The sequence below is a fragment of the Ovis aries genome, chromosome 14 (assembly GCF_016772045.2).
Source record: "Ovis aries strain OAR_USU_Benz2616 breed Rambouillet chromosome 14, ARS-UI_Ramb_v3.0, whole genome shotgun sequence".
Classification (NCBI taxonomy): Eukaryota; Metazoa; Chordata; class Mammalia; order Artiodactyla; family Bovidae; genus Ovis; species Ovis aries.
Window position 1 is genome coordinate 33,799,321 of NC_056067.1, and position 22,229 is coordinate 33,821,549.

Genomic DNA, 22,229 nt, shown 5'->3' on the forward strand with positions numbered 1-22,229 from the left:
TTGGATCATGGGGTGGCCAGCATGTCCCAAGCCATCGAAGCAGCTGGGACATACTGAACCAGTCGAGCGTGGACTCCATACGCTCCTATGCTCCCCAAGGAGGACTGCCTGTCTGACATTCCCAAGTCCTGCCATTGGCTTCTAAGGGGGAGAGGCCACATGGTAGATGGGAAGATGGTGACATTGGTTGGATGGCCAATTGGCTTGTGCTTTATTAGAGAGAATATGGTAACAGAGTGGCCACTGGTTCAGACCTAGTCCAAGCCAAAGCCTGATCATTGGCTCAGCAGTGGCAGCACTGTGGACTAGATGAGAGGTGGCCACAAGCTTCGCTTCATGACCAGGGTAATCACTGTGTGAAGTGCTGTGTTGGAAAGGATGTTTTAAAAAAGGAAAGGATGCTGAGGCTGGCTCCTGGGCCAAACAAAAAGAGAATGGTTATTAATTAGCCCTATACTGGCTATATGATTGCGGTGGGTCATTTAATATTTTTGAGCCTCAGGATCCTCACCTCCAAAATGGGGAGAACATAGGTTCAGGGATGAAGTAAGCTCTTTAAACAGACCCTACACATAGCAGGGGCTCTCAAAACAGTGGTGTGTGTTTGGCCCCCAGAGAATCCCAGAAATTGACATACCCTGACATTCTCATATCACGGGGTCAAGAAGCACACATGCCCAGCCAAAGCCAAGGGTCTCTCCCTCTCCCCAGTGAATGCACCTGCAGGGGAGCAGCTTACAATGAACTTCAGCAGGCAAAGGCTGCTGAAAGTAAGGCTTTCAAGCCAGCCCCTCCTAATGAATGTCAGTAGGTTTCAAGAGCTACCAGCATGGGCAGAACTGCTGGCCGGGCATCTTCACAGCACAGGCAGCAACCCCGAGTTCCTGTTTCACCTACCTGTCCCTGCCATGGGCTGAATGTAGGAGAGCCTTTTGGAAATGGTGCTAGAAAGGGATAAGAAGGGACAGATGGCCACAGCTGAACTTCCAGCTTCTGATTTGCCTAAGTCCAGGCTCTCACCTGGGAACAAAGCCCTCCTAACAGCATCCTCAGTACAGTATCCTCAAACACCCAAGACAGAGACCTCATTCCCCCGAGGGAGCTCAGGGCCTCCCTGCCACTTCTTTGTCTGGTCTCAAGGCTGGAGCCACCCATTCAATACATGCCTTGGGCACCTTTGGTAAACTTGGACCCAGGGCTGAGCTTGAGGATATAGAGGGCACTCAGACACAAGCCGTGGTAACCGTGCATGATCATACATGCATGATCATACATGACAGATGCAGAACAGGGCCTGGGACCTTAGCTCTGGGAGGGCAGACAGAAGGACCCCTTTCAGAACAGGGCCCAGGAATGCTTGCCCTGCCCCTGTGGCTCACCGAGTGTCTGCAGCTCACTCCCTCTGGGGAGGTGGGACCAGCATGCCAGGGACAGGGACACAGAGGGCAGTGAGCTCTGGACTTCGAAGTTGGGGCCTGAGTTCTTGCTTGACTTGACCACAGAGTAACAGAATGACTGTGGGCTGGTCACTTACCAGTCCTGAGCATCAGTCCACACATCTGTAAAACAGGAAATCCACACCCCAACCCAGCTGAGTGGGAGGGAATTAACAGGCAGTCTCAGAGACTCACTAATGAGGTGCTTGTTTCTCCCTGGGCAGAGGCCCGTGGGTGCTCTTGGCTGACTCTAGCCCCTCCCTGGAGCTCCAACCCTCGGGGCTCCATCATCTTATCCAGCGGGAGGACAACGCCATCATGGCTCCCAGAAGCCCCCTCTAGTAGCACTCTCAGGGACCCAACTATTGGCCCTAGAGAAGGTTCTTTCATCGTCTATACTCCTGCCATGTCACACCCCTTCCTAGAAGCCCCTTCTTACCTCTCAACACCTTTGCCCTTGCTCTTCCCCTGCCTGGAATACCTCCAAACTTCTCCAAGAAGTCCTCCCTGCTCAGATCCAGCCCCCTGACTTGTCTGGGACAGTTACTGCCCACAGGCCCAGGCCCGCCTGATTTCCCTGGTGTCCCATGGGTAGGATTCACCCCCAAAGCAGGCGACCAGTATGGTTTGTCCTCAAACTCCAATGCCTGAGTATCCTCCATCCCTTCCCAAGACCTTGGCAAAGTCACAGTGACCTTCCAACCTTGTGCCTTGTTGGAGGAGAGTCCTGGTCTAGCACTGGATCTTGGGTTCAAGCCTCAGCTCTGCCACTAATTTGCTGTGTGACCTTGAGCAAGTCCACTGCCCTCTCTGAGCTTCCTTTTTCCTATCTGTGAGTTGGCTGAGCTCCCAGGGCAGAGGCTTCAGGGGAGAGGAGAAGAGGTCAACTCTCACTAGTAGAGGCTCCTGTAGATGTAGAGGGGCAGGATGTGGGCAAGGTGCTGCTCCCTTCCTCCCTGGCAGAAGCAGTCAGGATAAAGTCCATGGGCCACAATAGCCTCCATTTACCTAGGGATGAGGGCTTCCCAGGCGGCACTAGAGGTAAAAATCCTGCCTGCCAATGCAGGAGACTCAAGAGACACAGGTTTGGTCCCTGGGTCAGGAAGCTCTCGTGGAGGAGGGCACAGCCACCCATTCCACTTTCCTGCCTGGAGAATCCCACAGACAGAGGAGCCTGGTGGGCTATGGTCCATAGGGTCGCAAAGCGTTGGACACGACTGGAGTCACTTAACACGCACACCGAGGGAGGGATAACTTGCAGGGCAGCAGGGAGGCAGGAGGCAGGTGTGGGGCAGGATGTTTGTTCAGTGTCTCTCTCTGTTCACAGTAGCTCGGTACAACCGCACCAGTTACTTCTACCCCACGTTCTCGGAGAGCTCCGAGCACAGCCACCTGCTCGTGTCCCCCGTGCTGGTGGCGAGCGCAGTCATAGGCGTGGTCATCATCCTCTCCTGCATCACCATCATCGTGGGCAGCATCCGCAGGGACAGGCAAGCCCGGCTCCAGCGCCGCCACCACCGCCACCGCCGCCACCACCATCGCCACCACCGCCGCCGCCGCCGGCGCCATCGAGAGTACGAGCAGGGCTACGGTGAGCTGCTGCCCATCCCCGGGCACCCCCAGGCCCCCTGCCCGATTGTCGCCCAGGTGGCAGCAGGGAGGTGGCGGCTCTGCCATGGGCGGGACAGGGTGGTCAGGCTGCATCCTAGAGGTCCTGAGTGATCAAGAAGAGCCCAGAGGCACTCACCACAATGCCTCAGTGGCGGGGGGAGCCCAGCTGTCTGCCAAGGGTGAGGCTGAAGGTCAAAGGGCGGTATAGGGCTTCTCCTCAGCCCTGGCCACCGTGAGACTAGGCCTGCCTGTTCCTGCCCTTGAAGCACCAGCCTGACCCTTGAGGAGCACAAGGCTCCTGCCCAGAGCGTGCCCACCTCCAACAAGGAGCCCAGTACCACCCTCGGCCTCGCCTACCCCCGGACGGAGCCAGCCAGGCCCAGGATGGCCAGCCTGCCCACCTCACAGAGCCCGACCCTTGCCCTCTACTCTTCCTGCTCACCCACCCAAGACGCCTCCTTCCTGCTCCCTCCTGCCTCTGCATGCGCTCTTCCCTGTGCCTAGAATGCCATTCCCCGCCACCTCCCCATCTGACAGAAGCCTGCTTGTCCTTCCAGAGCTGGCACAAATGCCTCCTCCTTTTAGAGCCTCTCTGCCCCTCCTCACGCCCTCCCCTCAGGCAAGGGTGGTCCCCACTCCCAGGACTTCCTGAGCACTGCACCCACCCCCAGCAGTGCCCTGACGCTGGGCAGCTGTAGCTCTCCTCGCACTGAGCTCACAGCCCAGCACGGGCCTAGCCCAGAGGGACCTACTCCGCAGCAGAGGAAGTCACCTCCCCATCGCATTTTCCCAGCAAAATTTGTGGTAGCCCATTTTAAAGACCAAGAGCTAGAGGGACTTGTTGAGTGGCTCGAATGTGCCTGAGCCTGAGCCTGGGACTTAGAACTCAGGAGAGAGGGCCAGGGGAATTTCCAAGACTGAGTGGAGAGGTCGACCTTGGCCTTGAGAGAGAGAGGCCTCGGGGCAGGCTAGTCCGTCCTGAGTGCGTGGTGGGGCCATGGGGCCAGTGCCACATGAGCAAGTCCCCGGCCCTGACTTCAGAGCAGGTGGGGTGACTGCAGGCCACCGCCAGGCTGCTCTGGGCTCAGGCCTTTGCTGCCTGATGCTGACTCACTGCAGCCCCATGGCCCTGTCGCCGTGGAGACCCTGCTGCGGGGTTCCCGCCTCCCTGCCCTCTCCTCTGTTCTCAGCTCTGGCTTTGGCATCTCCTTGGGGCCTCAGCAGGAGGCCTGGAGATGCTGATGCCCTGATGGCATCCCCTGGCCTTCAGGGGGTACACCAGGGACTGCCAGGAGGCTTGGAAAGAAGCCAGGGGGAGGGGACACAAGACCCATGACGCTCTGATGAGCAGCAGCCTCCTGGCCATGGGGGACCCTCTGTCCTTCAGATGCCCTCCCTTGCTCCGGTGACTCAGCCTCCCATCGCTCTGGTGGCTTCTTCTCAGACTTGCTGGTAGATTCCTGAGAAGAGGAATCTCAAGGTTCCTCAGAGCCCCACCCTGGGCCCTGGGTCCTGAGAGAGGACCCACCCCTGCTCCATCTCACACACCCTCCAGCTCCAGGCCCCACCCATCCTCCTCACCCGATGCCCCAAGGCTCTTATGTCTCAGAGGCACCTCAGACCCAGGGTCCACAGCAGCCTTCATCTCCACTTCTTACCAAGCAGCCTCAGGAAAGTCACTCAGCTCTGTGAGTCATCTATACAATGGGTACATGGGGACCCGCCCCAAAGTTATTGTCAGGTCTAAAATAGCACAGCACCTGGTTTATGAGTACGTGCCCAGTTCATGTTAACTATTTTCATTATCTCTCCCCCTTGAGACAACCTGCTTTGGGGTCACTAATGCTGCAGCCCCCACAGCTGCCAGCAGGTGGCCTGGTGCCTGCAAGGCCTTCTCCATGGGACGAGCACCATGATTGAACTGTGACCTCTGCTCAGTGCCATGCAGCGGCTCCCTGTTGCCCTCGGGGCAAAGTCAGTCCTCCCCTGCCTGCCCACAGGGCCCTTCTGCAGGCTGGCCAGGTGCAGAGAGAGGCGCCAGTGAATGTCTGAGAATGAATGAAGGAGTGAGTGAATGAAGGAATGAGGCAGAGAGACTGGGGAAGAAAGGTGGGAGGAAAAAAGGAAGAAGAGGGAGAGGAAGAGAGAAAGAAATTTGTTCTCTTTCCGTAAGATGGGAAGATCCTGAGTTTGAGCTTCAGGAGATGGATCTGGCCCTCTCTCACTTGCTGGAGGTTTAGAGCAAGTGACTCCACGTCTCTGTTTCTTCATCTGCAAGGAGGCACCCACTGTGTCCCTCTCTCAAATCCCTGTGAGGGTGAATAAGATCCTGAGGCTACTGCACAGTGAAGCTTATGGATGCAAGTTCCTCCTCCCTGCTCTCTGGAGCCTGTGTAAGGTTGCTAACCTTGGACTGGGGCTGAATAATGAACAGAGGTATACCTTAACTTGGGTAAATAAGGGGAGAGAGAGATTTGGGTCTCCCTGGACTATCTGGGTGCGTGCTGATGAGGAGAACACAAAGGAGGGTAAAGGAGAAAGGAATTTGGGGAGTTCAGGTTGGGGGAGTGGAGTTTCTTTCCAGCTGTTCCTTGAGAGCTCTGCCCACCTGGATGTCTGGGGCTGACCTGGGTCATCGCAGGACTGGGGTCTGGGCTAAGTGAATGCCTCAGGGTGACCTCAGTTTCCCTAAGATGCTCAGCCTGTGGGGGGCCCAAGGAAAGTTACCCCAGGGAGACAGAGGTTAAGAGCAGCGTGGTTCAACCCCGTCGGCCCTCAGGCGTGCCCACCAGGAAACAGCCTCAGCTTTCCCGAGGTCCAGACAGCTCTGGCTGCCCCCCGCCCCAGCACACAGTGGATAGGGCCCTGCCCGCCAACTCTGGTGGGACTGGGACCCAGCACCGGAGCCCAGTGGCCAGCCACTGTGCCGCTTCTCTTCTCACCCAGTTATTTCATGCTCTCCTCTCTCCTCAGTTTCTTCCCCAACTCCTTCCCCAAATTCTCATTCTTCAGCTTGTGACCTGAAAGGAAACAAATCTCATTTCAGCATCTTCTCAGCATGTTATTGGAGTCCTTTCTCCTAGCAGAAGCGTAATGTGTGATCACTGCGGAAAACCTTTAAAATACAGCAAACATAAAAAAATTAAGGGTTCTGTTCCTGTCCTCCAAACAGAGCCACTGTTTGGAAAGTTTTCTTCTGAGAGCTTTCGTGATGTCTGTAGATAATCCTGGGATTGTACCCACAGATGGAGTTTTGTATCCAGATTTTTCCACTCACCATTGTGTCAAGAGTGGAAAGAGAGTTTGCAGAATGCAAGGAGCAGTCTTTGGGGTTGTACAGACTATGCGTGAATTCCAGCTGCACACTCTACCAGCCACGGGACCCTGAGCTCTTGGCTATAGAATGGGAAGGGGAACCCAACAGCGGTGTTGACCTCAAAGAAAGGTCGCAACTCCCTCCCAAAGGAGACAAGCCCCGCCTACTTCAGGCCCCACCCTCTGAGGGGAGGAGCTACCTGGGAGGCCAGGGCGGTCTGGAGACCTCACAGCTCAGCCATCTTTGCAGCTCCCACTGTCCTCCAGCCTCTGCCAGACCTATTGGAAACTGGGAGGTGGAGAGCTTCTAGGGTTAGAAGCCAGGACATCCAGTCACCCTCTGGCCCTACCAATAATTTGCTGTGTGGCCTCTGTCAAGTCACTGATCCTCTCTGAACCCCAGCTGTAGAATGAGAAGACTGTACTCCGTTGGCATTTCCTAAGCAGCGTTACTAGGTCTAAGAAAATAAGATTCTGTTGGTAGCTGCTGCACAAGCACAGTTAAATCTGTTTCTCAGCTTCAGGACATTTCAAGAGTCTTTGATGTACTTGTGCGATAAAAACAACAACAGAAGACAGTGTCGTCTGTCAAGTCGCCAGGATTCATCATAGAAGCCCCGTTTTCTCCCTGGGAAACCTAAAGGGAGGGAGACCTAACCCCAGAGACCTCTGCAGTACTCATTCCCCGACACTTCCTCCCCGTTTGTCATGCCCCAGCCCTTCTCCACAGCTCAAAGCATCCTGTTCACACTACAGTCTTCTTTCTCATCTCCCCGCACCCCCACTGCCCTTGACCTGAGCTGTTCTGTTCCCTCTGCCAGGCTTGCCCCGTCCCCCTGGCTAATTTCTAGACAAGATTCAGTTCGGAGAGCCTTTCCTCCAGGAAGCCCTCCCTGACCTCCAGGCTGGGTCGGGCCCTTCTCTGCTCCCACAGCCCTAGTACAACACCTATCAAAGCTCATGATGTGCTTGCTCACGACGTGGCTGTCCCGAGGACAGGCTGCTGGGCACCCTGGGAGCCCCACCAGGCCCGGGCCAGCTCTGCTTCCTCTCTGACCACTGCCAACACACACCCAGCAGAGCACTGGCATTCATATTCTGGGGCTCACTGAGGGGATGAAGGCAGCTGTTCATGGTGAGGGAGGGGCAGGATAGTGAGCTGGAGAGAACAGAATCTCAGTGGCCGCAGGCAGACTCCCTGGCGCCGGCCTGAGACCCAGGCCGAATGTCCGTCCATTCCCTGCAGTGTCCGACGGGCACACATACGGCCGCCCGAGCCACAGGATGCGCTACGCCTGCAGCCCCGCCGAGGACTGGCCTCCGCCTTTGGACCTTAGCTCTGATGGGGACGTGGATGCCATGGTGCTCCGAGAGCTGTACCCAGACTCTCCACCCGGGTAAGGAGGCCACGCAGGGGCGGCAGGAGGGCCTGAGAGGGCGGGGCTCTGGACAGGAAGCCCCGCCCCCACGGGGACTGGCAACACCCCAGATGGTACAAATGCGGAACACATCGGCTCAGTGGGCGTGGCCATCTCCTCACCCTCCTGAGCGAGTGAGGTGGGGCGTGACTCAGCAGATGTCACCGAGGGCCACTCCAAAAGGCGAGAAGAAGGAAAGTTCAGTTGCTCCAGGATGGGTGAGGAGCTAAGGTGGAGGGTCCAGCCCAAGCCCCTTGGTTGCTGCTCAGTTGCCCAGTCCTGTCTGATTCTTTGCGACCCCGTGGACTACAGCACACCCTACAGCGCACCAAGCTTCCCTGTCCTTCACCATCTCCCAGAGTTTGCTGAAATTCATGTGCACTGCACTGGCGACACCATCCAGCCATCTCATCCTCTGTCACCCTCAGTATGAGCCCCTGAAGTCCTGATCACACCCACTGGGACAGGTGTCACTGTCTCCAGTTGCGCTCATGGCCCACCAGGTGGCCCTGTCCTGGGGGGATTCCCTTCTGGGTCCTGTCCTGGCAGCCACTCTCAGGCACCTCACCCACCACTTACTGCTGCTAAGTCGCTTCAGTCGTGTCCGACTTTGTGCGACCCCATAGACGGCACCCCACCCGGCTCCCCCATCCCTGGGATTCTCCAGGCAAGAATACTGGAGTGGGATGCCATTGCCTTCTCCAAGGCACGAAAGTGAAAAGCGAAAGTGAAGTCGCTCAGTCGTGTCTGACTCTTTGTGACCCCATGGACTGCAGCCTACCAGGCTCCTCCGTCCATGGGATTTTCCAGGCAAGAGTACTGGAGTGGGATGCGATTGCCACCCACCACTTAGGACCTGGAAAGAGCACTTCCCATCCAGGGGACCCCCTTGCGCCCTGCACACAGCCCTGTCCTCCCCATCACCTTTTTACTCTTTACCACCACTGCCCCCCCACCCCCACCCCAGGGTCACTGGGAGGGATGGACTTTCCTGGAGGATGGGTGATTTTCTGCCCTGCAGCTTCAGGTTCAGAGGGCCCCCAGGAAGTCCTCCCTAACCCTTGAAGGAGCACTTTGGGGTGACCTGAGACCAAGGAGTGTCTGGCTGCCCCCACCAGCACTCCCCACACTGGGAGCCCCACCTGGAGATGCCTCGGCAGTGGCAGCTGCTGTTCTAAGAGATCTGGGACCCAGCATTTGGTGACTCACTCACTTGTGTTCACAGGGACACCAGGCCTGAGTCAGGGCCAGAATCCAGGTCTCAATGTGCTTGGTGCCCCTCCCCAGGGTGTGGAGGGGTCTCACTGGAGTCAGTGGGACCAAGGCCTGGCCTGCTTCACTCCAGGGCAGCCTGTCGCTGTGGCTAGGCCTCTAGCCCTGGGGGGAGAGAACCCACTACCTGCCACTGATGCCAGCTCACACAGGGCCTGAGGGAGCTTCTTCTCTTGCAGTTACGAGGAGTGTGTGGGACCAGGCGCCACTCAGCTGTACGTCCCCACGGATGCCCCGCCCCCCTACTCACTGACCGACTCCTGCCCCGAGCTGGACGGCGCCCTGGATGCGGGCAGTGGCCACAGCCCTGGCCGACACCAGCAGGCGCAGAGGCTGCAGGGCCAGAGTGGCCTCCGCACTGTCTCCATGGACACCCTGCCCCCTTACGAGGCTGTGTGTGGGGCCAGCCCCCCATCAGGCCGGCTGCCACTGCCTGGACCACAACCAGGCCTGCAGAGCTCCCAGGGTTCGCCTGCCCCAACCCAGACCCCGGCCTTGGGCCCAGAGCGGATCCTGTGAGCAACCTGGTGGTCAGGTCCTGCCGGCCCCTCAGGGCTGAGTCACATCTTTCAGGCACACAGAGGCGTGTATATACACACACACACACACACACGGATGCTCACATTGCACCCCCACGTGCACACATATACACACGACTTGGACAGACACACACTGACACACCCATGTGCACGCACACATCCAGACATGTCCCTCACGTGTGCAGGCGTGCACACACACAGGTCTCCCCCGCCAGATACACAATCCCACCTGTGAAGGTGTCATTGCAGATGAAGCTCTCCTGACCTCCAGTCTCCTCCCCAGCCTGCCAGTGACGCCCCTGGAGCCAGTGCTGAGAGAAAGGGGGCAGAGAAGGGGCTGGGGTTCACTCTGCCTTCTCCCTAGGCCGTCTGCCCTGCCCTCGCTGGGCAGGCTGGGCCCCAACACTGACTCTGCCCCCCAGAAGCTGCTCAGCCATCCCAGGTCAGCTGCCTGCCCAAACTCACCCCCCCCCGCCCCGCCCCCAGGAGGCAGCTGGTCCTCCCAGTTGGTGGGACAGGCCTCAGTGAGGCTCAGCTCCACGCTGTCTCTATGTCCCCACCCCAGGCCAGAAGAGCCACAACATCTGCCACTTATAGGGTGAGGGACACGGGACTGGGGGCCCAGGCACAACCTGGAGACCCTCGCCTCACCCTGCCCCATCCCTAGCCCAGCACCCTCCGTCTGGTGGTGCTAGCGGAGTTATCTCCAAAGCCCCCACTCCAAGCCACAAGTGATGGACAGGGCCCTCAGCGGGCATGCGATGGTGGGGGGGTGGTGGTAGTGGGTCACGGCTGTGTCCATGTCCATCCAAGCACTGCCCGGGACTGAGGGTCTTCAAAGAAGATGGGGTGGGGCCTGCCTGGGGACAGGCGCTGAGGCAGAGGAGCAGCCCCTCGCTAGGTGCATGCCCTGCCGACCATTCATGGCCTAAGCTCAAGTGGGCTGGAGACGGACCCCAGGAGCAGTGCTGGCTCTCTGGGTGGGGGCTCAGGGTTGGGAGTTGGGAGCCAGCACCTTCTGGTCTGCCCTTCACAGTGCTGGCGCAAATAAAATCAAGGGGATGTGGGCCCCACTGTGCCACCGCGAGAGGACCAGTGGTTGCATCTCAGCCTTGCTGCTGGGGCTACCGCAGAAAGGAGTACATGGGCCTGGTTGTAAACAGACTTAGACCTTGGCCCCTGAGTCCCAGCAATTTCCATCAGAGACCGCGCAGGTAACAGAGCCGATGCCTGCAGACCCAGCCTGCACGAGGGTGGCAGCCCTGCGCCCGTGAAGAGTGTCCCCGCCGGCACCACCAGCGGCAGCCCCCCAACCCGCTCCACCTCCCGTCCCACCCGCTCCTGACACTGCAGCACCCCCAACCAGCCTCCCCCCCACATTTCCATTCCTCCAATAAAGGGCTAAGACAATTTAGTAATCCCTTTCTTAAGAAGAGAGGTGGCGAGGAAGGCAATCGTGAATCTTACTTTCTGTAGAAATAGCATTGCTTCTGGTGCAGAACTGAAAGGAACCCACCAGAGGTTCTGTAGCCTCCTGGCACCCCTAACTCTGCCCGGGGAAGGGACCTTGTTTACACGCCACCTTTGTGGTGTACTGTTCTGTCCACCTTTGTGGTGTACTGTTTTCTAGGCAAAAAAATAATCTCTTGTCTGTTGTACTGTATAGCCTTTAAAATGCACTCCAGGGCTGAGGTTCTTTTAAGAAACACACCTTGCTTCTGCAACCCTAGAGAGTGCCAGTGTTGCGGGGGAGACAAAAACCCCCACATGCTCATCAGTGTTGAAGGGATGGAGCCCAGCAGCTTTTCTTGTCCCTGGATTAAGCGCTAAATAAGCAACAGTGTATCTTTTCTGTGTTCAAAATAAATATATCAATAAAAAATGTTGTAAGAAGTAACCTGAATAAGGAGCCCATGGTGGGGTTGGCACCATCTGACACTTGTAAGGAAAGGGTTAAATCAGCACACTGAAAATATGTTACTTTTCTCAAAATCAGCAGTCACTGAAACCTTTTTATTCTTCTAGGACAGCGATATTTGGGTAGTCGGTGATTTACACCAGTTAATTTGTTGTTGTTTAGTGGTTAAGTTGTATCTGACTCCTGGCGACCCCGTGGACCAGCAGCCTGCCAAGCCCCTCTGTCAGTGGGATTTTCCAGAAAGGAATCCTGGAGTGGGTTGCCATGTCTTCCTCCAGGGGAACTTCCCTGAACCAAGGATTGAATCCACGTTTCCTGCTTGGCAAGTGGATTCTTAGTGGATTCTTTAAAAAGCCGTCATTTCTTTTAAACCTCTCTAAAACATGGCATCGATTCTCCAAGACTTGGCCAGTGTAACTGCCGCCAAGACAAGCCATAAACTTGCAGGACTTGGCTCCAGGAACACCAGAAGACTGGCATTTCACTCCACACTCTGACAGCTTTGACTATCAGGAAGCGGTGGGGAAGGTGTGGGGGAGGAAATTAGGCTGAAATGACTGAAATAAGTCATTTTCTCCCCCTCTCAGAAATTTTGTCTCTGCTTTCTATAAGACTTTGCTCTTGGTTGTTGATCCCTTGTCTGACAGGTTCCCTTTCTCTGTCACTCTTCCCTCCTACTCGAATTCAGGTAGAGTCCATTAGCATAGTCCTAAACCCTCAAGTGCCCTGAAAGTGGGGTGCGATCCTGAAGGACGGTACAGCCCTGTCCTGGGTCCCACTGCAAGCCCACACTGCCACCTGCTGGCTGCCTGCCGCCACTGTTCAAAGCCAGTGAGCCAGCCCCTGAAAGACGCAAATTCCGTTCTCCCAGTTTCTAACCCACTGCCTGCGGACACTCGGACACTCGTAGGTAGTTGTAACAGAACTTGTTTTGGTCCTGGGCTTTTCCTCCACCCTCGGGATATTCCATAGGTTTAAACCGTTCAAGCATTCCATTTACAGGAATCATTCCTGCCGGCTCCCCCACCCCCACCCCGCAGCATCTCTCTGCTGCTGCTGCTGCTGCTGCTGCTGCTAAGTCGCTTCAGTCGTGTCCAACTCTGTGCGACCCCATAGAGGGCAGCCCACCAGGCTCTGCCGTCCCTGGGATTCTCCAGGCAAGAATGCTGGAGTAGGTTGCCATTTCCTTCTCCAATGCACGAAAGTGAAAAGTGAAAGTGAAGTCGCTCAGTCGTGTCCGACTCTTCGAGACTCCATGGACTGCAGCCTACCAGGCTCCTCCGTCAGCATCTCTCTAGGCACAGCCAGATAGCTCAGCACCTCTCACGGTGTGCAAAATAACCACTCCTCTGTCCTAAACACCATGCTGCACAGCTCAGGTGCCACCTCGGTACCCTGAGGCCCCTTCTGGGAATGAATGTGGCAGCTCTCACGGTGGTGCTGCCCAGCTCACCTGGTACCCATGGCAATCCCAACCGGAACAACCCCACACCCACACGCAGTTCCAAAAGCAAACAAACTCAGGATCCCACAGCCCCCCAGGGGCTATCAAGCTCAGTGTTCTCCACCTCCTCCATTCACAGCATGCCTTGTGTCCACTCTGACACACTATGGCACCACATCCAAGTTCCTCACACTCCTAGGAGGAGACTGGATGCCTCTCTCTGCCAGGGGGCCCTGAGGGGTTGGGCCCACATGAGCACTGGGCAGTGGGGTTCATCGGGGCCCCAAGAAGATGGAAGTGAAGCTAAATTCCCAGGACGGTGGGGACGGGAAGAAGGGCAGGACCAGCCCTGGGACAGGATGGGGGTGCAAGGGGTTGATGAGGAAGGTGACCCCAGAAACAGCACCAGGGAGTGGGAAGTGAAACTGGGAAGGGTGGAGTCCAGGCAGGGTGTTGTCGAGCTGGTCGCCGCTATGGGCAACTGCACTCCGTCCCCCTGGCAACTCCGAGAGCCAGAGTGGAGCTTGCCTCAGGGTTAGTCAGCCAATGGGGAGAGAGGTGGATTAATCACATACGGCTCTCAGATTCTCAAGGATCATTGTCTGAGGCTGCCCTTCAGCCAAGCTGCTCCACCTTGTGCAGCTGAGCAGCTCCTCTGGCTCAGGTCTTCAGACCGGAGACCTCAGCTGAGGCCATCACCCTGGTCTGTGTGGGCTGCCACCGGGCCATCAAGCATGGGCACAGTGCCCTCCATGGCCTCCAGGAGCAGCAGGAATCCCTCGAGAGAGGGAGGAACAGGGTGGATACCAAGCACGGCTGACCACAGCAGCCCCTTGGGACACCGCTGGCTTGCACAAGCCAAGACCACCCATGTATGCACACGCAGGGGTCTCTCATATCAACTTCCTAGAGACTCTCAGCCACACACTCATGTGCAGCATCACTCAGTTCACGCTACCTGCAGCACACACACACACACACACACACACACACACTGTGCCCCTCACACTCAGAGCTCACACACCCAGAGGTCCCACATGCTCAGGTATCATCGTCAGTGTCCCCCAAAGACTGACCAGGCTTGGGGCACAAGCGGTGGAAGGACCCACAGCGTCATCACCCGAGACAGCAAATGCCCCATCCGGGGTTTGGCTCTGCTGACCTCACAGCGCTCCTCTCCAAGCCCAGGTCAGCTCTCTCAACTGGGACCAATTGCCTGGGGCAGGCCTGGTGTTTTTGGGCGGGGGGCTGGGCACAAGGGTTGCAGCCCACATATGCCCGTTCAGTGTCTCTTCAAGGACTCCCAGGTCTGCAGGCCTGAGGCCCCGAGGTCACAGCCTCAGCCAGACCACAACAAGGCATCCATCCAGCCTGCCTCCTGGGACCTTTAGCCAGTCCCCATCCCTCTCTCGGTCTCAGGGCCCATGCCCCACCAGCCTACCCTAAGTCAAAGCAGGATGCCAAACGTCCACCAGCACTCTCCCATCCATGCTGACCTATGTCTCCTACCCAGAAGGGTGATCAGATGTGGCCTGGGCCAGTTACCTAATCTTGCCAAGGTTCAGGATCAGGTGAACTAATGTGTGTCAGAGACTAGCATCCCAGTGGACCTCAGATGATGGATTCAGACTAGCCGCGAGACCCATTCCCAAGCAGCCCTCCCACTGGGAAGTAAGTTCCCAATGGGAGGGGTAGGAACGCTCTGGCCACTGAGCTCAGAAAAGGTGGCAGGAGAGTCAGGGGCTGGGAGCAATGAGACCCTGGGTGCGGCCAGCCCAGGTCTGAGGCTGATCCGAGGCCAAGCACCTAGCAGATCAGATGCCCTTCCTGGTGACTGGAGGGGCAGGAGGCCAGCAGAGCCTCCTAGAAAGCCGATGATGGTCAAGAACCAGATCTACCTCGGCTGTGTGACTGCCAGGCCACAGCCAGCTCGTGCATAGCCACCATACCTTCCAACAGGCTCTCCAGACAGCGAGCCACTGAGGCCAGGCTCCCATCTGCCTCGGAAGTGTGGAAGGACATGGGCCTCCAGTGGAACTACCCCAAGCACCAGGAGAGAGCCTTGAAAGAACCCAGGGCCTGAGAAGTCAGGAAACAGCATGCAGGTTGCCCCTTCTAGGAACTCACACCCCTTAGGAAAGGTCCTAATGCCAAGAAGCCGGGGGATCTTCTTTAATCCAGCAGTTCCCAAATGCATTTGGCCACAGGAAATTTTCACTCATGGGAGATTAAGAGCCCCCAGACAAGTGCTCTTCGGTGGAGCACACTTTGAGAAATGCAGACCCATGTGGAAGGAAGGAGTGAGTCACTGAATGAATGAATGAGTGAATCATCACTGAATTAAGTAGTAGGCAAAAGGAAGGAAGGAAGGAAGGAAGGAAGGAAGGAAGGAAGGAAGGAAGGAAAAAAAAGGGGAGGGAAGGAGAGAGGAGAAGGAAGGAGGGAAGGGATGAAGGCTAGATGAGAGTGCACAGGTGATTGGTCCATCTCAACGCCCTCAAAAACCTGTGCCTGATTCAACCTCTGGGTCTAAGCAGTTTATGTGGGAGGTGATCCCAGGAAGCACAGTGAAGGAACCGGGAACTAAGACAAGGGAGGGAACTGAATCAACAGAGACGAACTTATGAGCAGGTTGTTGTTGTGGACAACTGGGGTGGTCCCAGGGGGGACCCTCTCAGACACAGGGTAGAACACAACCTCAGAACAATCCCACCTGTGGCAGGATGCCGGGGTTTGCACCCACAAAGCCTCCTTGCTTGGCCGCAGCCCCGGCCGGCTCCAGGATGAGGAGTAGCAACAGCCCAGACAAGGCCCTGCTTTCTCTTTTGCTAATGCAACTTCCTCCTGGGCTTCCTGATTGAGCCGTAGGGCGGGACAGAGGCGGGCTGGCCTAGGCGGCCACGGGAGTCTGCATCCAACCCCTCACAGCCGCCATGAGCTGGCCCCAGGCACCGGGCCCCAAAGAGGACGCTCTTGAGACCCTCCTCGAAGACCTCATCAGTTTCTACCTGGACGAGGCAGGAGAGGGCCGGCTCGGGGTCTGCAGGCAAGCTGCTCTCACCAGCAGGGCCCAGCAGCTCCTGGACACAGGGCCCCCTCTTCAACTCTACCTGCCTGAGGAGGTGGCCCCTGACTCGGGGGCTCCCCGCTCCGCCCAGCATATCGACCACAAACTGGTGCGGGCACTGGAGTTCCTGGAATTGGTCTCTATCCACCTGCTCCTGTTTCCCTGGAGGAAGGAAATCAGGTCCCTGAAGGTAGGTGTCGCCACTACCCCGGGAGAGAGGGTCTCAGGGAGTGGCCAGGGCCCTGCCTCAGGGTGGGGGAGGAAATAATGTGTCTGTCATGCCCACTGACATTGGTCCCATTTTACAGTTGAGGAAACTGAGGGCTAAAGAGTTTAATGCAGCTGATCTGTAGTCTGAGTCGCTTCAGTTGTCACCAACTCTTTTCCATCCTACCGCCCTGAGCCCGCCAGCCTTCTCTGTCCATGGGATTCTCCAGGCAAGGATACTGGAGTCAGTCGCCCTTTCCTTCTCCAGGGGACCTTCCCAACCCAGGGACCGAACCGGAGTCTCTGATGTTTCCCGCGTTGGCAGGAAGGTTCTTAGCACTAGCGCCACCTGGAAATTGCTCTGCGGTCACCAGCTAATACACAGCCCAGACAGGACTCAGACTCAGACAGTGCCACTCCAAACCATCAGGCTCTCCTGCTTCTCTAAAGAACAGGCAACAAGGAGGCCACAGGAAACAAGGGAAAGACCTGGGCTGTGGAAAGCCACTGGAAAGCTTTCATCGCTTCTAGCTCCAGGCCAGGGCACCGGCTGGCTCCTTCTTCTGCTGTGTGACTTGAGACAAAAGTCCTGCCTCTGGGCCTCAGTGTGTCCTTCTGTAAAATGGGACAGGGGTGACGTGCCTGTGGGCCAGGTTTCCTTAAGGCCCCATGCCCTGGCCCTCCTGCTTCTCAGGAGCCTCCGTGCCAGTCTTTGATCCTTCCCCTCACAGCCACTCTGCTCTTGCGTGTCCCACCCTAACGAGCACCCCTGTTTGTTTCAGACGTACACGGGGAGCTTTGCCTACTGGGTGCGGCCTGTGCTTTCAGAACACACCCTGCACACCTTCCTGGGCCGGCTGGGCTATATGGCCACCTCCGAGGTTGAGTTTTCCCTGGTCCAGGCTATCAGCGAGGAGGACACCAAACAGACGGTGTTTGAGATCTTTCTGACAAGAGTCGCGTGTGAGGCTGTTCTCAGGACCCGGGGCAGGCAGCTCCTCGGGCCGGGCAGAGAGAGAGTGGTGGGGTCCCACCATAGGTCTGGCTCAGAGACAGGACTGCCGGAGGCCCTGTGGGAGGCCCAGCCTGGGCCGGATCCCTCAGCAGGAGTGAGAGCCGAGAGCGCCCTGGCTGAACGCCCTGATGCTCTCTGCTCTCTGCCTGTGGCCTTGAACCTGCCTGAGGTCTCGACAGCCCCCCTCGGACTCCTGACTGGCCCCCTGGTCCCCTTGGGCTCCCTGCGCCGTGCCAGCACATGCTCTGACAGTGAGGAGTTCCTGACCTGCTACAGTGACCTCACGCTGCACCGGACACCCTTGCTCCCCTGGGATCAGCCCTGGAGCAGCCTGGAAGAGAAGCAACTCCAGGGCCCAGGCCCTGGGCCCAGCCCCGCTCCAGCGGAGGTGGCCGCCTCTGGTAGCAGTGGTGAGCAGCCCCAGGTCCCTGACAGGGCTTCTGAGTGTAAAGGAGCCACAGTCCCCAGCCAGCTCCGCCAGAGGCCCGGGTCCTGTCTGTCAGAGAACTCCTTGGCCCCAAAGCCAGATGCTCTGCCGGATCCAGCTGCCCTTGGCACGGACACTGAGCCTCCAAGTGCTTCCTCAGAGATGGAAGAGCTCTGTGAGCACTTCACCCACCTCCTCAGAACCTCAACTCCAGCAAGCAGAGTTGAGGAGGAGAGACAATCAGAGCTTCTTGTGGGGCCAGAGCCAGCCAGCGAAGGCTGCAGCCCAGACGGTAAAGTTGCTCTGCTCTGGAGGTCTCCGCAGTCCTCCACTTCATGTACAAGAGGCCCCAGTGCTCACTATGTCCCCCTTAAGGGGCTCGAGGAACCAGTTCCCACACGGGGATCCTACACGAGCCACAGATGAGCATGTCACTCCGAGGGAACAGAGGCGGACTCCCTAAGCCAACCACTCTTCTTCCAGGAAGAGGACACTTGAAGAAATGATGGGTCTGGAACCACAGTGGGGACACCAGCCAAATCCCCAGCATGTCAGCCACAGGGACCAGCCTGCTCATCCCAGCTGGCCTCAGGATCCAGCCCTGCCACCTACAGACTGTGTGACTCTGGGCCACCCCCTACACCTCTCTGAGCCATGCTTCCTTGTCTGCAAAGTGGGGGTGATGTCAGATCCACCTCACAGGGAGCTGAGACAGGTTAGGAGGTGTGTGCACACCGCCGACCTCACGAGTAGGGGCGCTTCCTGTGCCCTTCACATCCCAGCTCAGCGTGTGACCTTGGGAGCACCATCACCCTGCATCTCTGACCGGCAGCCTCCCTTGGCATCCTTCAGGCACCTGTCACAGGGCAGATCATATGACAGCTGTATAGACAAGCAGATGTGTAATCCGCCCTCCATCTGTTCAGGGTCGTCTGTCAGCCTCCCTCTTCTCTCAGCTAACTTCTGGTTGACAGAGAGCAAGGCCACAGTTGGGAGCCCAGGATGAGCTCACAGGCCTGCTCTGCACCCAGGGTTGGGGGCTCCATCACCCAGGCTGCGTGGAGTGGGGGTGCCCCTCCACCAGCCTTTCCTGCCCCCACATATGCATGCATTCATGCACACAAGTGGGTGCAACCAGGGACGTGCACACACATGCACACGGGCGTTCCTCACGGTGGCCCAAGAGAGTGGTCTCCCTCTCCAGCTGAGAGCCTCTCTATGGAGGGGCAGGTGGCACCCGCCCGGGACCTGCCCCTCAGCTTTGCTTCTGTCCAGTGGGGAGGACGACACCTACCCCTGACAGTGGCGGTGAACAGGAAAGTTTATAATAAAGGGGGTGGCAAAGGCCCCTTCTGGGGCTCCCCAAGTGGCTCAGTGGTAAAGAATCTGCCTGCCAACGCAGGAAATTTGAGTTCGATCCCTGGGTCAGGGAGATCCCCTGGAGGAGGGCATACCAACTGCTCCAGTATTCTTGTCTGGAGAATCTTATGGACAGAGGAGCCTGGCGGGCTACAGTCCATGGGGATCACGTAGAGTCGAACACAACTAAGTGACTGGCCATACATGCAAAGGCCCCCTTCTGGGTATACAGCAGGTGCTTAATAAATGGTGCCTGCCTTGTTGTCCCCAGAGCCGAGCATATGACTCTACCATTTTCAGTCCCCAGATCAAGGGGGACCACAGGAGGGAAGGATTTAAGGAACACTGGCCCCACCTCCCTCCCAACCCGACAACTGGTCAGGCCCTACACAGACGTTGAGACAAATCGGAAAGCAGTCTCTGGGGAGAGAGAGGCATACTGGTCAGGCATCCATCCGTCCATCCTTCCTCCAAGCTACTCGTGCCAATTACTCCGCATAGCACCCAGCCGTCAACACCCAAACCGGTGAGCTGTCAGTGTCTGGAGCCAGTGGAGGTGAGAGTGGTGGTTTTGGAGCAGACCCCAGCCATAAGCCTCCATCCTAGGGAAGAACATCAGGACCAGGCTGGGAACAGGCTGGGCTGGGCACAAAGCGGGTCAGGAACCTCAGGAGAAGGGATGAGGTGAGAGCAGGGATGGGCCTGAGAACCACAGCCGCCAGGGCGCCTAGTCCTGGGTCTGAGTCACAGCCCCTCTCCACTCTCCATTCATTATTTTCTGATTATTAACATAATAAATAGGCTCAGTCCCACACCACAACAGAACTTTTGTTCTCTCCGCAGGCTCCTGCCCCCAGTATTCCCCACTTACTGGAAAGCTGAAGCCCATCCTTCTTGATTTCTTTCTCACATCCTTCATCCAACGGTAGTTCTCTGTCACGACAAGAACCAAATCTGACCCCATCCCTCCTCCTTCCACAGAAGGCTGAGCCCCTGACTGAGCTGCCAAGGCCTCCCACTCAGATCCCTGGAGGACACCAGTCCCCTCCCTGGTCTCCCAGCCTCCACCCTCACCCCTGGCAGTCAGCTCCATCCAGCTGCTGAGGATTCTGTTAAAACCCAGATTCCATCATGACTCGGGTGTTCCACTCCTTCCTGGGGCTCCCAAGGCCATACCAAACCCCACAGGCAGGGCACATCCTACCCTTCTGACATCCCCTCATGCCCTCTTCCCCACAAAACCCCTGCAGCCGAGCTACCCAGACTTCTTCTGGGCTCTTGAACAAGCTAAATCCACCCCTACCTCACAGCCTCTGTGAAGACTGTTCCCTCTGCCCTCTCCCCACTGCACGCTCCTCCCCACTTCTCATTCTTGTTAGTCACGTCTCACCTTATACGTCACCTTCTCACGGAGGCCTTCCCTGGCCACCAGTCACAGCAGCTTCGCTCAGCTTTCTGCACAAAGGTATCTTCAATGTATTTATTCATCTTCCTTTCCATGCACTAGGATATAAACTCCATGAGGGAGACGCTTGTCTCATTCACCAGTGTTTCCAAGTCTCCAACAAATGAAACCATCAGTGGGTAGGAAACGCAGAGAAGACAGGTGAAAGTGAAAACAAAAGCAAAAATGTCCATCATCCCCGCCGTTTGGAGATGCCCAGTGTTATGCTGTGGACGCAGCTCCTTTCAGTCTGTTTTCCTACACAGACGTATATTAAAACTGGGGGATTATAATGTTTATAGTACTGTTCTGTTTTCATTTCCCATGAAAGGAGTCATTTTAAGGTAACTTTAGACTTAGAAAAAAGTTGCAAAATAGCACAAAGAATTTCCTTTTCTCCCTCACCTGGCTGCCCCTGAAACTGTCATTGTACATAACCACAGTATGGTCATCAAGAACAGGAAACTGATATTGATACAATTATTATCAAACTATGCTGTTTTTTGGTTGGTAAGTCATGTCCAACTCTTCTGCAACTCCCTGGACTATAGACAGCCAGGCTCCTCTCTCCATGGATTTTCTAGGCAAGAATACTGGGCTGAGTGCCATTTCCTTCTCCAGGGGATCTTCCCAACTGAGGAACTGAACCCACGTCTCCTGCATTGGCAGGTGGATTCTTTACCACTGAGCCAAACTCTATTTAAATTACACCAGTTTTTCCATTAATTTCCTTCTCTATTCCAGGATCCTCGCCAGGATCCCACATTACCTTTGTGAGTTTTCATCCCTTCCAATCTGTAATAGTTTCTTTTTCTTGTCTTTGATGATTGTATGCTTTTGATCAGAACTGAATACCATTCAGTTCTTTTGTTGAATATCCCTCAGTTTGAGTTTGTCTGGTGTGTTTTTATGGGTGGAGTGAGGTTAGACATTTTGGGCAGGAATACCACCATTAAAAAAAGAAAAAAAGGATACTCTGTCCTCAGTGCATCTTATCAAAGGATGTATGATGTCCATGGATCTTGTTACTGGTGATATTTACCTGCTCATCCCTGGAATAAACCACTAGGATCTCTGGTTCCTTGTATTAGAGAATAATGTTTAGAGACCAAGATCTAAGTGCCAGGGCTACACATTGTTACTGGGTATCACTGCTTCTAAGCCCACTCACGGGACAGAGTTAGGAAACACACGTCTGTATAGTAAACCATGCATACGCGCACATAGCTATATTTCCATATCTAGCTATTATGTAATTTTAAAATCATGAGTTCACACTGAGACCGCAATTCTAATCCGGTACCACAGGGTTTATTCTCTTCCTCTTGTTTATAGACATAGCTTTCTAACAGCTCTGAGAAACACAGCTCTTAGAATCTGCAGATTATTTAGTCTATTGAGTCTACTAAATTGATTCTAGTATAGTTTCAGAACTGCTAAATATATCCCTATGAGAAATACTTTGAATAACTGTATTTCAGCACTTAACGTGAAGTGACTTTTACCTCTACTCCTCTTGTGTCCTATCTAGATAGTTTTCCAGGGTTACTTCAGTTAGCTCTTCCCAGCACCTTCACTGTGGTCATTACTCGCTCGTGCTTGATCGGTGTTTGCATTCCATCTTCCGTTCCCCTTCCATCCTAGTCAACTGTTTGTTTGGGGCGGGGTGGTATGTGAGACATTACTATGGTTCTAAAGTCAAGAGTTACCCAAAATGATTTATTCACTGAGTACATTCCCCTCTCATCCCGGCAACC

At 56.1% G+C, this 22,229-nt stretch overlaps 2 protein-coding genes across 4 annotated transcripts in view; both read left to right on the plus strand.

Moving 5' to 3' along the window:
• Positions 1–11,479, plus strand: part of BEAN1 (brain expressed associated with NEDD4 1) — a 39,059-nt gene extending 27,580 nt beyond the window's left edge. For 2 of the 3 annotated variants that reach the window (XM_042231752.2, XM_042231751.2), the window contains 3 exons: positions 2,764–3,027; positions 7,609–7,759; positions 9,232–11,479. In XM_042231752.2, the coding sequence (XP_042087686.1) occupies positions 2,764–3,027; positions 7,609–7,759; positions 9,232–9,571 (755 nt within the window). In that variant the 3' untranslated portion in view covers positions 9,572–11,479. The remainder of the gene's footprint in view (positions 1–2,763; positions 3,028–7,608; positions 7,760–9,231) is intronic. The other variant, XM_042231753.2, reaches the window with a different exon arrangement.
• Positions 11,480–15,711: 4,232 nt separating this feature from the next.
• Positions 15,712–21,549, plus strand: LOC132657741 (spermatogenesis-associated protein 2-like protein). The gene is made up of 2 exons (XM_060398365.1): positions 15,712–16,210; positions 17,010–21,549. The coding sequence occupies exons 1-2, from the start codon at positions 15,887–15,889 to the stop codon at positions 18,093–18,095; spliced, it is 1,410 nt and encodes a 469-aa protein (XP_060254348.1). The 5' UTR covers positions 15,712–15,886; the 3' UTR covers positions 18,096–21,549.
• Positions 21,550–22,229: the final 680 nt, after the last annotated feature.

What these genes read in the sequence shown, in the direction of transcription:
- LOC132657741 (XM_060398365.1), top strand. Translation starts at nt 15,887, where the DNA reads ATGAGCTGGCCCCAGGCACCGGGCCCCAAAGAGGACGCTCTTGAGACC. An exon ending in AGGAAATCAGGTCCCTGAAG is followed by an intron (nt 16,211 to 17,009) that starts GTAGGTGTCGCC and finishes TGTTTGTTTCAG; the next exon opens with ACGTACACGGGGAGCTTTGC.